Source organism: Chiloscyllium plagiosum, unplaced genomic scaffold, assembly GCF_037043375.1.
Source record: "Chiloscyllium plagiosum isolate Xiang-an unplaced genomic scaffold, Cpla_swu_hap1 HiC_scaffold_3, whole genome shotgun sequence".
Taxonomy (NCBI): domain Eukaryota; kingdom Metazoa; phylum Chordata; class Chondrichthyes; order Orectolobiformes; family Hemiscylliidae; genus Chiloscyllium; species Chiloscyllium plagiosum.
The window spans coordinates 75,425,522-75,440,594 of NW_028270141.1; the positions used below are offsets into that span (position 1 = coordinate 75,425,522).

The window sequence follows — 15,073 nt, forward strand, 5'->3', positions numbered from 1 at the left end:
TTTCTGGACATAAGACAAAAAAAAAGTTGAGCCCAGTCAACCCATGAGGTGGAATGATATCATTTAGTGATTTTCAGATGCAGGTTAACCCCTCCTTGTGATCTTTTCAAGATATCAGAATTATATCACCTTTCTTCGACCCTGTGTTCTCTGGCATGGTAAACAGTAGTGTAGTCAGCAAACACACTGCTTGTACATCTACTAAATAGCTGTATCTCAAATCTGAGTGGAGTAGTCTTTAGTCCAGTCAAGGGAGACATCCTTCAGTCAGGGGGTTCTGGTAGCAAGTCAAGATTCGCCACAATTATCAATCCAGAGGCTGGGACATGTCAGTTTGTCACTTGGGGAAGTGAAGGTCAGGGGTTTCATACCTCTACAGTCCAGGTGTGTGCCATAGTCAGCTTTGTAGGTCCAGTGCAACCAGTCTGGGGAGTCATGGTAAGTCAATCAAAGAGCTGAATACAAAACAGTAAGGAGTCTGGTTAATCATGGGTCAGTGCAGTCTGTCAAAGTTAGTCAAAGAGTGGGCCACAGTCAGTCTTGCATTTCTGTCCAGTAAAAATCAAGAGAGCATTATCAGGGGCCACTGATGCAGGTGGACAGCTGGGGAATTCAATTAAAAGGATTGGAGGCAGCATCCTGGAATGCATAAGGGATAATAATTGTGTAACGGACCCCTCAAATCCAAGTGGGGAGACAATAGAACCTGAGAGATAATGTGATTTTATAGGATGGGGGTATCATTCACAATCAGCACTACCCTAGCTTCAATATGGGACAATACAATACTATGTCTGGCATGATGGTGCTTCATGTCTGGGGTTTGGAGGTAAGTTGGGGAAATTAACAGTTAAATAAATGTGATGCTTGGAATAGGAAGAAGATCGAAGCTGATGAGGTTGAAGGGGGAAGAAACTGAGAATGGAATATGAAGATTTGTGAGAACAGCAAGACTGAGATGTCAATTCTATAACCCATTCCTAGGTGTTGATGGTGGTGTGCTTAGAGATTCACCCTGTGAGTGAAGGGACTCCACTTTTGTGTAATATGAGGCCCTTCAAAAAGCAATAGCATTAATCAGACTTTCACACAGTGTAGGTGAAACACATCTGAAATCAAAAAATGTTCCATGTACGTTTTACACATTGATCTACTGTGTGAAGTAGAAATCCTAGTCCAGGATCACCTAGCAACAGCTGGGGTAAGGAAGCCTGTCCTGCACTGGAGCCCCTAGACGTTGGAGTTTTGGTCGAGCAATCCCAAGGCTATTGTAGCTGGATATCACAAAAATACAGAGCGTGTCCTGCACAGAAGCAGGTACACCTTCTTCTGCTTGTACTGAGGGTTGAGGGTTGCAGGCAAGTGCAAGGTCCAAGCACCTTTGGAGTGTCCAGAGGGGAGAATTCTGGGAGGCTTCTATGTGTTTTCTCTCCCAGGTGAGTGTCTACTGGCACCACTCAGTTTCCTTATAAAGAAGAGCACCTAGAGAGAGGCCAAGGACCCTCATCCTTCTGTCACCTTGTTGGTGCTGAGTACCAATAGCTAGATAGATGGAGTACAGGGCTGTGCATCACACAGAGACTGGGGGTGCTATACTTGGTTCTCCATAACATCTATCAACCTGCCTCTTGTTTGAGCATTCCAATACACTCTCATGCCAGAGGTGGCATGGTACAAACAGTGTTGGTGGAGTCCTCCAACCTTTGACCCAGTTTAGCCAATGCCATTAACAAACTAGCCTGCTTGTATCTTGTGCACTTCCATGAAGTTTAACTGCTGACAATGCAGGGTCCTCTCCTGGCTCAGTCTGAGTAGGTGCATGGTCTCTAATAGTCCTCAGAGTGGCAGACATTGGGCTTTTATTCCGTGGCCAGCAGTGGAGATGTGGCAGCGATGCACTGACCAGAATGTGCTCCAGATTTTGATCTAGATAAAATCTCATGACAGTTTTTGAGAGATCCCTGCAGATCCCAGCAATGGTGGGTACATTTGCCTGTGGTGAGGGACACTCCATCAAGAGGTATTGCACAGCTAATGAGCTGAGCTTTGGACTAATTTATGTTTAGCTCTATTTCTCAGATTACCATGAAGAATTCCACTCTGCAACATGACCCCTTTCCTGAGATGTGGTGACCCATAGGGTAAAACACGACTAGTTTGCTCTCTCTCTCTTTCTCTCTCATGACTGGTAAGACTATGGTGACTTTTAGAAGTTCAGCTCAATATCTAATTAGTCTAACTTGAATTTGACTGCTTTCATACAGCAAACTACATCTTGTCAAAACAAAGGCCTCTTTTTGTTGAGACTTACTTTCACCACTATAAAACATTTAGGCCCTCATAACCAGTGAAGGAACAAGGAAAAATGGCAGCATCCTTCCACTCAGGAATATCACATAATTGACTGCAGGAATCTTCTTAATGCTGTGCATGCAGTCTTCTTGGCAGGGGTCTACTCTATTAAATAATTACTGTCTTCTCTTCTGGGTTCCAGCCATTAATGCATAAAGCCAGGTTGACCCCACTTACATTAGGAGGCAGCCTGAACACCTAGACTTGTGAGGTGCATTCTTGGCAAGACCTTAGCTTACTTTGACTGCTGGGATTGGAGGAACTCTCAATTTAGTGAATCCCCAGCTCCAGTTCTAAACCTGTTGTTTTTCTAGAGACTAGTTGTAGGCTTTATTCCTTAATCAAGCCAATGGCCAATTTTCCTGCCCTTTCATCAGTGCCTCCAGGATTATAATGCAGAGATTTCAACTGACTTTCAACAGACTGGCAATCCTTTCCCTGTGGCTGATTTACATCACAACTATCTTGATGACAGTGGTCTTATCATTCGTTATAGAAATTATAATGTTTCCTTTTTATCCTCAGATTCCAAAGTGCCATCCTTTACAATACATGTATTCCTACCAATACTTCATTGAATTCAACTTTGAGATTCTTAAGCTTGATCCTATTCCACACTGTGTGGGATTACAGGAAGAATGAAATTAAGTGAATGATGAGAAATCTAATTCTACCTAAATGCCGGACATGCATTTCTCTCTTCTTATTTCCATTTGGATTACTGCTGACCACTCCTTCTCCACTTGACTGATGTGAATGTGGAACCACAGAATCATAAAGTCCCTAAATGCAGGCCCATCGAGTCCACATTAACCCTTGAAAGAGCATCCCACCCAGACTAATCCCCCTACACTATCCCTGTAACCCTGCACTTCCCATAGCTAATCCACATAGCTAGCACAACCCTGAACCTTATGGGATTAGCACAGCTAATCCACCTAACCTGCACGTGTTTGGAGTGTGCGATGAAACCAGAGAGCCCAGAAGAAACTTACATAGACACTCAGTGAATGTGCATACTCCACACAGACTGACGCTCGAGGGTGGAATCGAACTCAGGACCAAGGAGCTGTGAGGCAGCAGTACTAACCACTGAACCATCATGCTACCCAATGTGGTGAAGGAGGTAGGAACGTAGAAAGATCTTCCTACTTTCTGCTGGTTGCACCATTATTTCATTGAACAATCATGAAGAATTTTGCAATAAACTCTTAGAAATGATTCCAATATATCCTGGTTAACTTGGCAACTTGGCTTTTTCTCCCTTTGAACTTACACTGAGGGACTTACCAGGACATGGTCTCTACTCTTCAAGGAGTGTACTTCCACCACCTCGGAATCATAATATTTTGCTTATTGCAAGTTCCATATTAGCAACAGCAATTTCACCAAGATACCATGTGCAATTTGAGTTCAAGTCTCACCTTATAAGGAATTCATTGCAAAAAGGTTAATCATGGCCTCATCATCAACAGTTTCCTTTCCCAACTCATCATAACTATACATTTATGAATCTGTATTCCCTCACCTCTGCAATCTGCACAGGTTCAAAACCCAAGCTTGGAGCTGTGCAGTCACTTTTGATTTACAGCACTTTTAAAATATTTCTTCACTGTCCATTGTCCTATATCAACAATCTTCACTTTTCACCTTTCTCAACAAAAAAAATCATAACTACCAATTATTTTCTTACATCACACAATCCAAAACAGCATTGACAAATCTCTGTAGCAGTTCTTTAAATCATCCATTGTAGCTTTTATGGAAAATGCAGAAACTCTATTAAGATGGGGTGTGCTAAATGGTATTTACATTTTCCAAAGGTTTCTGTAATGTGCTTGTGAAATTTAGAGTGGATATTTGGGAGGATATCTATACCGAAAACACTTCTCCCGTAAAAAAAATACACTAAGTGGATGCTGAAAGGAAATGGATACTTACTGCAAGGATAACTTGTAGTGAACTATGTGCCACCTCTATATACTGGTATTCTAGGAGACACCCTCTGATATAAATGTAGCGGTGATCCTCTGGTACCCATTCTGGAGTATCAGTTATAGTTGCTACTGCACATCCTGGTCCATTCTCCATCCACCAAGAGCGATGCATAGAAATGTTAAAGGTCATAATCAGGTCAGTATCCTGTGACAGAAAAAGATGATGGATTTAAAATGATGTTGAAATGTACTGCATCCTGTGATACAATGTAGTCCACATTGGCAACTAATAAAATCTCCCTTTTTATAAATCATTTGTGGGATGTGGGCTGGCCAGCATTTATTGCCCATCTCTAGTTGCCCTTGAAAAGGTGGTGGTGAACTGCCTTCTTGATTTGCTGCAGTCCACCTACATAAATTTACGATAATCAAAATCCTGCTTAAATACTTTGAAAAGTTACTTTTAAGTGGACAAATTTCATTTTTTTTAGTGAAAAAATACCAAAATACTATGAGATAAGCATTTAAATGTATAGCATAATTACATATTTGCTATGTAAGTGTATTATGACATATTTAGCAGTAGGTAAGTGGATTGCCATGATATAATTGAATCATTTAAGTTTGAAGAACTGATTTGCAGACTTGAGCAGGATGGAAGATGGAACCTTGGGAAGAAGTTCTTCATTTCCAGGGATCTTTTGCTGTAGGTCCTAGCAGAACATTGTCAGATATACACCTGTTCATATGAACTGTGCCATTCCCATCTTTGGTGGCTGCATATCTAGTGTGGTGATCCTGGCTAAGATCAGATGCTTAACTTCAAAAACAATTATTTTTGTGTTGTATATTCTATGTAATCTTGTGTTGATAAATCCATTATTGAATATTGATCTCTCCACAGCATTAAATTTGTAGTTCTTCACTAAGCTCAGAACCTGTGTCTGTTTGTAGCAGGTTTAACTCAAACTAGATTAACTGGGGTGTATCTGATATTATTTCAAAGACACTTCAGGACCTCCACTGCAAATATCCTCAAATTCTTTAATTTAACCGAGGAAGGCCAAAGAAACCCTATTCCTAAATAGCTCAGTTCCAGATCTGGCCATAAATTCTGAGCACATCTACATCAAAATTTTGTCCTTGAGTGAAATTTCCAAGTTGCTTATTTTCAACAGAATAGCTTAACCCTGGGAATTATGATCCTTTTATTATTTCATTTTTCAGTGAATTATGTAGAATAATTGTGTAGAATAATTCCCACTACAAGTGCATTTTAATACCCAGACAGAAGTGAATAAACAGTAAATAATATAAAACAGAAACTCAAACGTTTCTTTATCCTTCTTTATGCACAAAATATTATGGGAGCTGCTAACCTTCACTCTTAATATGGACTTTAAAACATAAGCTCACTTTTCATACCATGAAATGTTACAATCTGAAAATAAAATCACAGCTGCTTGTCAGATAACATGAAATTTAAGTTACTCAAACCGTTATGCTACTGGCTGTTTCCGAATCTGACTGCAGACTGAACCACAAAGCTCATATAAACATCAAACCAAAAGATACTGAAATTGGTCAAAGGCATGTGCCCTTCTCAGGATGGTCGGATACATCTGCCAATCAAATTCACTATAGATATCAAAAATATCTAGCCAGCTGGGGTAAAGATGTTTGCTAGTAGACTATTTGTAATTGATGTATGATAACAAATAAACTGATCAACAATATGGCAAGATGTTCCAGAATGCTTCTGAGGAATAAAGCCTCTGCAAACATTCCTTTTGCATGCTTTAACTTGGAAGTAAAAAGTGTCCAATTCATAAAGAAAAGCAAACCATGGGAAATTTACTCATAACGTCAGATTGCTTTCTCTCCATGGATGCTGCCTAACCTGCTGTGATCTCCAGCACTTTTTAGTCTTCAGTATAGATTTCAGCATCTCCACTAATTTGCTCCTACAGAAATTTTAACCCTGTGTGATGGACTTTTTTTTAAATTGCAGATTCCAGTTGTAAAAATAGCCAAATCAAAAATTGTATACAAACAAAATGTATACTTTAGATTTTCATGCCTTCATTCATGTCCGACTGAAGGTGAGGAGATTTGAAATGGTGGGATCCAATTCAGGATACCAACCCCAGTCCCACCATGTAAGATTTGGAATAAGGGTGCACGCAATGAGCCTGCATTCAACAATCTTTGTCAAATCCATTGTTAGTGTGATATTTTGGAGGGCCTGTTATTTTCCTAGAGTTGGATCTGTTTTGAATCACAGAATCCCTACTTTTAGCCCAACAGGTCCACAACAACTTGCTGAAGAGCATCCCAACCAGGCCCAACCCCTATATCCTGCATTTTCCATGGCCAATCCACCTATCCTACACATCCCTCGACAGTATGGGCAATTTAGCATGGCCAATCCACCTAATTGGCACTGTGTGTTTGGACTGGGGGAGGAAACTGGAGGAAACCCATGCATACACAGGAGAATGTACAACCTCTACACAGACAGTCACTCGAGGCTGGAATTGAACTTGGGTCCATGACATTGTGAGGCAGCAGTGCTAACCATTGAGCCACCACGCCACCTTTGGTAGGAGACATGTTTCCAGGATCTCAGAGGTGCAACAAACCACAGTTTAGATTTGGGAACCTTTTGACAAGGTAGGTTTAAAATGACCTTAGCCTCATTCCCCAATCTCCTCCATGCCCCATCGTAGCTCATTTGCTTTCTCCATATTTCCCATGTCCACTCACCCAATTTGAATCGTATACAGAACCAATCAGTCGTGTAGTAATAGTGTGGCAATTTTTTAAAGTAATCATTAAAAGCACCCATTCAAAAATCTCCTTTGAAATAAAATGCTGCTGTTACAACCTTATAAAAATGTCAAACAGACACAACCACTCACAATATCAATAGATTTGTGCCACTTCATACAACTTAGTGCTGTTCAAAAAATGCAGACATTGAAAAACCATATCAAAAGAATAACTTATGATAACCTCATAAATATGCTAATCAATCAAAAAATAGTTAAACTCTGAGCGTTCCTCTTTGTGGAAACCTTGAGAAAAGAGACAAGAGATTCATACAGTCTGGAGAGATACTAGAGTATACTTCCTTTCAACATAGGGCGGCATGGCGGCACAGTGGTTAGCACTTGCTGCCTCACAGCGCCAGAGACCCGGGTTCAATTCTTGCCTCAGGCGACTGACTGTGTGGAGTTTGCACATTCTCCCCGTGTCTGCGTGGGTTTCCTCCGGGTGCTCCGGTTTCCTCCCACAGTCCAAAAAATATACAGGTTAGATGAATTGGCCATGCTAATTTGCCCCATAGTGTTAGGTGAAGAGATAAATGTAAGGGAATGGGTCTGGGTGGGTTGCGCTTCGGTGCGTCGGTGTGGACTTGTTGGGCTGAAGGGCCTGTCTCCACACTGTAAGTAATCTAATCTAAAAATGTAATCTATACAGACCCTCACTAAACTGAATGAATCTAATAGCTTAGTCAAGGATTTGTACTAGGACCATAAGTGAACTGTTACCACAAAATCTGGTGACATCAATAGCTAAAGAAATTAACTCAATGGAGTTTTATTATCTTGGACATGCTACTAAAAATTTGCATAAACTTAAAGCTAAGATGACCACACTTAAAGATGCAGGGATTTGGGATTCACCCATGAGACAGATCTGAAATATGAGTGTCAAAACAACCTAAAGTGCAAACAGAGAAAATGGCCAACTACATGTACCCATTACGCTCAGTATCAAAACAAAACTCCAGTCTCTTGCAAAATGATGCTTTCTAATTGTAAGGAATCAAATATTTTATTTAAGAGAAGCAAAACTAAAATGCACATGTTTTTATGAAACAGTTTTTTATTTTAAATAAGGTTCACATGGCACAATGGGTAGTATCCTTGCCTGGAAGCTCCACGTTTGAGTCCCTGAATGTAATGGTCAAGTAATATGTGTTTATAATATGGCCAGCAAGATGAGTATCAACTTGCAAATCCTTCTGAATACACCAGTGATATGCAGTAAGAGTGGAAGAGATTTCTGGTCAGCCATGTGGTGGAAAGAATGTTGGAACTTCTACCTTCACTATCCATAACTCCAGATTACATGCGTTGGAGCTGCCCTTGGCTGAAGCAGCATTAAATGGCTGGAAGTAGTCCTCACTTGATATAATTGGCTGGGGGTAAGAACTGAAACTGCAGCTTATATAGTCTGCTGTTTCAAGTCAAACTATAAGCTGGGATAATTAGAAGCCTTCTTTGAGCAAATATACCCAAGGCACTAGACAGAGATAACACACAAAGGGTGTCATAAAATGTATGTAATGGGCTCTGTTACACAGAAAAAGACATAGATACTTGTGTAGAGAACCATGGTAAAGCTCACTATACAAAAAGCATAGTCATGTGTCTTATTCTTTAGTGAGATTGTATAACAAAATGTAGCCACCTATCTTCGGAATGGGAGTTTTAAATATATAGCCAATATGGGATTTAACTGTATTCCTGTGAAATTTTAGTCTCAGGTGAATTGAAGCAATGTCCTTTTATTAGGAAGGGAGTGCTATCTGGAATGTGGTTGAATAACATGTATTGTGATGACCCAAGGATAATTTATAAAGTGAACATCATGAGTCGGCATAGAGCTGTCTATGGACTGATCATACAGTCACATATGTATTCTGATTGAGTGTATATATAATAAATTGATTGGTTTGAAATAGCCAAGGTGGGCTAGAAACAAATGTGTAAAAAATATATGTTTAATCCAGTGTCCTTTGCTCAGTGGAGAAATCCCTGGATTGCCCAGAAGCTTCCTTCTCACAATAAACTCTTTGATGGTCAAGTGGACCTGGGTGTTGAGTGATTCATTTAATCATTCCTTTTCAACAATGCAGGTAAGGGTATATGTTACTACTACAATTCAAGCTCCTGACTGAACTATAACAGAACAGCATCATGTTCATGTGTTTTTATTGCCAATTGCTTTAGCTTTTATTCATATTCATTTCATATTGTTAGATTTCAAAGGTATATTTATAATTGTATATGATGTCAAATGCTCTGTTTTAGTAAAAAGCCTCACATATTGATTAATGGATTATGCTACTTAATCCAATCATCTAATGTGCCCTGCTAAATAAGGAACATAAAAACATAGAATATAGGAGCATGTGTATGCCTTTCATCCTTTTGAGCCTGACCTGCCATTCAATATGATCATGGCTGATTATTTAACTCAGTATCTTGTTCCCAATTTCTTCCCATACCCTTTGATTCCTTTAGCCCTAAGAACTATATCTAACTCATTTGTTTTGGCCTCAATAGCTTTCTAGTGGCAGAAACTTCTACAGGCTCACCAGTCTCTGGATGAAAAAAGTTCTTCTCATTTCAGTCCTAGATGGCCTATCCCACATCCTTAGACTGTGCACACGGAGAGAGCACCGGGAACATCCTTTCTTCATTGACCCTGTCCAGTCCTTTTAGAATTTTTACAGGTTTATTTGAGATTCTCCTTCATTCTTCTAAATTCCATTGTATATACCCCTAATTTATCCAATCTGTCTTCAAACGTTAGTCCTGCCATCCCAGCAAAATCCCTATAACCATTTAAATATAGTTAAATCTAAAAGTCTGTTTAGCATTTTCCAGTAGCATTGTTGTAGCAATTCCAGTAAATATAACTTTATGACAATGCTTAAATATACTTGGTCAAATATATTTTATCACCAAAGAAAATATAATAGTGGGAATTATCTTGAATACATTACAGTTCAATGAAAAACCTTTGAAGTTTAAATGGGGAATATAAGATTGAAGTGATCTATAATGATTTAAGTATTAACAGCCACACTAACAAAATTAACATATAATTAGAAATGGAGGATGTTCATGATGAAATCAGATCAGGATACTTCAGTCAACTTGAGAAATTGATTAATATATACCGTCACCAAGATTAAAGCAATTGTATTTTGATGTTTGATGATGAAAAGACATACGCAACAATAACCTTTCCTTGATGGAAAGAAACAATACTGGTTATTTTGTACTATAATACTCATCAAGCCTTATATTTAGAGAAATATAATTCAATATTTTTTGACATAATGACAAAATGAATCATGCAAAATATCTGGGCAGCTTGAAGTGGACATGGAAGCAATCAAAGAAGCATTAAATGTGATGAAGGTTACAAGCTACAATTTTCATCCCTGCAACAAAATTTAAACCATGCCAACAGATAAAAAGTATTAATATCTATCACACTGCATGCCATAGAGTCACAAGCTGGTTCTGGTGCAGCATTATGCCGCATATGTCTGCACTGACTATCTGAATGAACATTGATACCTAGTGCCATTCTCATGTCTTTTCCTCAGAACTGTGCACATTTTATTTTCTGTTCAAATAGTTATTTAATGCCATCTGGAATCCCTCAATTAATCTATGTTCACCAGGCTTCAAGGCAGTGTATTGCAGACCTTAACCACACTCTGTGGAAATAAGATTTCATTCACATCTCACTTACTTCTTTTGTACATTAATTTCAATTTGTGCCCTGAATCAATCCTTTTATAAGAGGGCAAAAGTTTCACGTTATCTACTGACCTTGTCCTGACCCATTATGATTTTGAAAATTTCTATTAAATCCCCTCTAAGCCTTCTCCTCTTCAAGGAATGCAATGCGTTTTTCTCCAAATTATCTTCAAAACCTTTCTCATCCTAGGAACCATTCTGGTAAACCTTTTCTGTGCTGTCTCCAAGGTGTTCACATTCTCCTGAGGTATGATGCCCAGATGTGTATCAACACTTCAATTGAGGACTAACTAGTGTGTTATGTAAGTCCAAAATAACCTCCTTGTTGTAGTCCAAAAATGCTGGGCATTTCATTGACTATTCTCTCCACTCACCCTTCCATTTTTAATGACTTCTGCACAAGAAAATGGTTGTGATTATTAGAAGGGTGCTGAGGGGTGAATGCAGATTTCTCCAACTTATCTCAGTCCCAACCCTCAGATTCAGCACCACCTTCTTGACCTGCAATCTTCTTCCCGACCTCTCCGCCCCCACCCCCTCTCTGGCCTATCACCCTCACCTTAACCTCCTTCCACCTATCGCATTCCCAACACTCCTCCCCCAAGTCCCTCCTCCCTACTTTTTATCTTAGCCTGCTTGGCACACCCTCCTCATTCCTGAAGAAGGGCTTATGCCCGAAACGTCGATTCTCCTGCTCCTTCGATGCTGCCTGACCTGTTGCCTTTTCCAGCAACACATTTTTCAGCTGTGATTATTAGAAGTCAAGCATCTCAGGACATTACAATAGGAGTACCTCAGGAGAGTGTTGTATATCCATCCATCTTAACCTGTTTCATCTGTGACCTTCCCGCTTTCATAAGATCAGAAGTGGGGATGTTTGCTAATGATTGTAGCACATTCAGGACCATTCATGACTCCACAGATTCTGAAGCAGCCCATGTCAGTGTGCAGCAAGACATAGACAACATTCAGGCTTGGGATGTTTAATGGCAAATAAAAGTCACACCACACAAATGCCATGTAATTACCATTTTCAACAAGGGAAAATCCAACCCTTACCCCTTTATGTTGAGTGAATAACCCAAATGCTGTCTCCCCTGTGCCTATCTACTATCTACCTGGCAAAAAAATCAGGAATGTGATGAAATACTTGGTCTTTCACTGGATAGGTCTTTAACAACCTACCATCTCTTTGCTTAACAAGAATCTATCCCTCTCTGTTTTAAAAATATTCAAGACATCTATTCCATCACCTTTTCAGGAAGTGACTTCCAAAGGCTCACAATCCTCTGGGAGCAAAAAATGTGTCTGTTTTAAACATGAGATCCCTGATTTTCAGCACAGAGGCTTAGTTCTAGATTCTCCCACAACAGGAAACATCCTTTCCAATCTACCATAGCAAGACAGCCCAGGACTTTATATATCTAAATCAAGTCATTTTACTATTTTAAATCCAGTGGATACTGGAGCCTGTTGAACCTTTCTTCATCAGACCTGTTAAATCCAGATGTTGGTCAACTGAAGCTTTCTGGATCATCTCCAATGCATTTACATGCTTGTTTAAATAATGTGACCAATAGTGTACACAGCAATTTTACCAGTTCCCTATATAACTGAAGCATAATTTTTCTTTTGTTTTCATTTCCCAAATAACATTCAGCTTTCCTGATTACTTACTGAACAACATATTTTTTTTCAACATTGCATGCAGGAAGAGGACCCCTAGGTTCCTTTATATTCAGTCTGTCCAATACCTCCTCCTTATTAATTTGACCCCTTCTAGTTACTGAACTTCCCTCTCTATCACCATGTACCAGGTAGCACCTGTTTTCTTGTTGAAGATTTTTGTGAGTATTTATTTAATACCTCAGCCATGCTCCATGCTTTCATTAAACCTTTTTGGTCTCCAATTGGCCCTAGTCCTTTTATCACCTTTTGTGCTTGTGGAGGACTGGCTTTTACATCTTTTTTCTGAACCTGTTATATTCAGCAGCATTCTCAATTGTATTTCCTACTTGAAACCTGTCATAAGTACACTTTTTCTTTTGCATCTTAATTTCTTTTTTTATTATTCAGGAGACTCCGTATTTGTTTGCTCTACTTATTTTTCTCTAAAGGTAGCCATTGTTTAGCTACAAATTTTCCTACCAACCTTGCCTCCAGTCTATTGAGCCCACCTGTTCATGCCCCATTGGAGTCAGCTCTCCTGCAGTTAATTTTTCTTACTCTGATTGTTCATTGCTCTTTCTCGGCATCAGCCTAAACCTTGGGAAACAGTGATCACTGTCCCTAAATGATACTTTATCTGCTTGGCCCATGTCTCTCACATGAACCATGTAATTTATTACTTCATTTCTCATTGGATGGGACACATACTGCTGTGAAAACTTCTGCTAACCACTATCCAGGAATGTCTTTTGTTTGTGACTATTCCAGTCAACATTCAGATAGTTGAAGTCTCCCATTATAACTACCCTATAAATGCTGTAAATTTATTCCTTTCCTTCCTTCCCAGTAACTGTTGGCCTATAGACTACCCTGAGCAATGTTATTGAACCTTCTTTGTTCATTAGCCTGAGCCAAATCGAAGATGTCCATGAACACTCTACGATTCCAGGGCCAGTTCCAGTGCCTTGTTTACTCCAAATGTCATGTGGGCCTCTGGAGTTTGTGTGTGGCAGTGCCGTTCTGAATTGGAAGTCAATGGATCCACATAATAATTGCCATGTGCAAATTTTCTGAGATGCTGCAGAGCTTGCTGAGAGGGAACATTATTCTGGTATTCAAGGCATTTAAAGCTTTCCCTCCTGCACCATTGTTTCAGCCGCTCATTTATTTGTCTTATCCTCCTATCTTCCATCTTACTCTATTACCCTCAACTTGCATATGGTACTGGGAAAAATCTGGAGATTATCACTTTTGAGGTCTTATTTGCTCATTTTCTAAATTAGTTCCAGTATTTTGGCCACAGTACCACTTCCCCCTTCCTACCTAGGTCGGTGCCAATGTCAGTCATGAACTCTGCCTGATTGCTCTCCCTGAGAAGAATGTCCTGCAGCCATTCTTGACCCTGGCACTTGGAACATATTCACAGCCAGAGAAATCCCCGTCTGTTCCCCAAATTAATAACCCACTATCAATCCACTGTTACTGCTTGCCTGCGACAATTGCAGCATTTGCAATGTCATGGGTTGGCTCTCAGTGCATTCCTCTGAAGAAGCTATATCTAGAACAGAAAGCCAATTAGACAGCAAAATCATCTCAGGGTACTAGCGAGTTTTGAGAAGATTTGTAGCTCAGGTTGAGGTTCTGGATGTACGTTTGCTCACTGAACCTTCCAGCTCAGTGAGCAAACTTACATCCAGATTTCAGGGTACTTCCTGCACTATTTGCATGGTTGTCTTCGACTGCTGGCAGTCAATTATACCCTACCTGCCTACATGCAGGTAGGGTATAAATGTGGTCACCTCCCTGAACATAACTGAAGAATATAAATCATGCCATACGATAGATAGATTTAGACTGAAACAATCAATAATGAAAACATTGTAAAAATGAGTTACAGATTTGGAACATTCCAGAAATATCTGGAATTAATTAGCACAAGTGTTTTAATAATATATAATTAGCATAAAGCAAACATAAAGAAGGCAAATTAATTTCCATTTCCAAAAACAAAGATATATTTGGCAAAAGAAAAGATAAAATTAAGAACTGAAATTGCTGTATTCACTCAGTATTTGAAGGAGAGAGAGAGTTAATAAGCTGAATTTTCAAAAGCCTGTGAGGGTAAGAACAGGGAAGGCAGATTCCTTGAGTACACAACAATATTTTCAGAAGGAGGATAGGAGGGATGCACTCAGCAATTTGTACATCTCCAGTAAAGATGCATGATGTGGAGTCCACAAACAGTCTTTAAAGCTGGAGTTTGAAATTTTAAATCCAAAGGCACAGGGGAAATTGAGACAGGTTGGCCTACAGTTGTCAGCAACACAGCAGGGAACTGCAAGTTCAAATGAATGCATTGTTGCAAACAGTCATGCAAAATAGGAAATCTGTAATAAATTGTCCAATCAGTGGTGCAGGATTGTCATTGCTGATGCTGAGAAGCCCATATTGTGAGTAGTTGAACAGGATGTTTGGATCTTGGCATCACAATGGGCTGGACAAACACTTGATCAACCAGGTAGTAACCCAGATATTACCACTTTGGAG

General features: G+C 39.6%; 1 protein-coding gene across 4 annotated transcripts in view; it reads right to left on the reverse strand.

Annotated features, from left to right (window-relative positions):
- Window positions 1–15,073, reverse strand: part of nkain2 (sodium/potassium transporting ATPase interacting 2) — a 532,063-nt gene that overhangs the window by 116,051 nt on the left and 400,939 nt on the right. For 3 of the 4 annotated variants that reach the window (XR_006310461.2, XR_015751839.1, XM_043684074.2), the window contains exon 4: window positions 4,294–4,494. The exons of the other annotated variant lie outside the window; for it this stretch is intronic. Coding sequence is in view for 1 of the 3 variants with exons in the window: in XM_043684074.2 (XP_043540009.1) it covers window positions 4,294–4,494 (201 nt within the window). In the remaining 2 variants the exon portion in view is untranslated. The remainder of the gene's footprint in view (window positions 1–4,293; window positions 4,495–15,073) is intronic. 4 annotated transcript variants of the gene reach the window in all.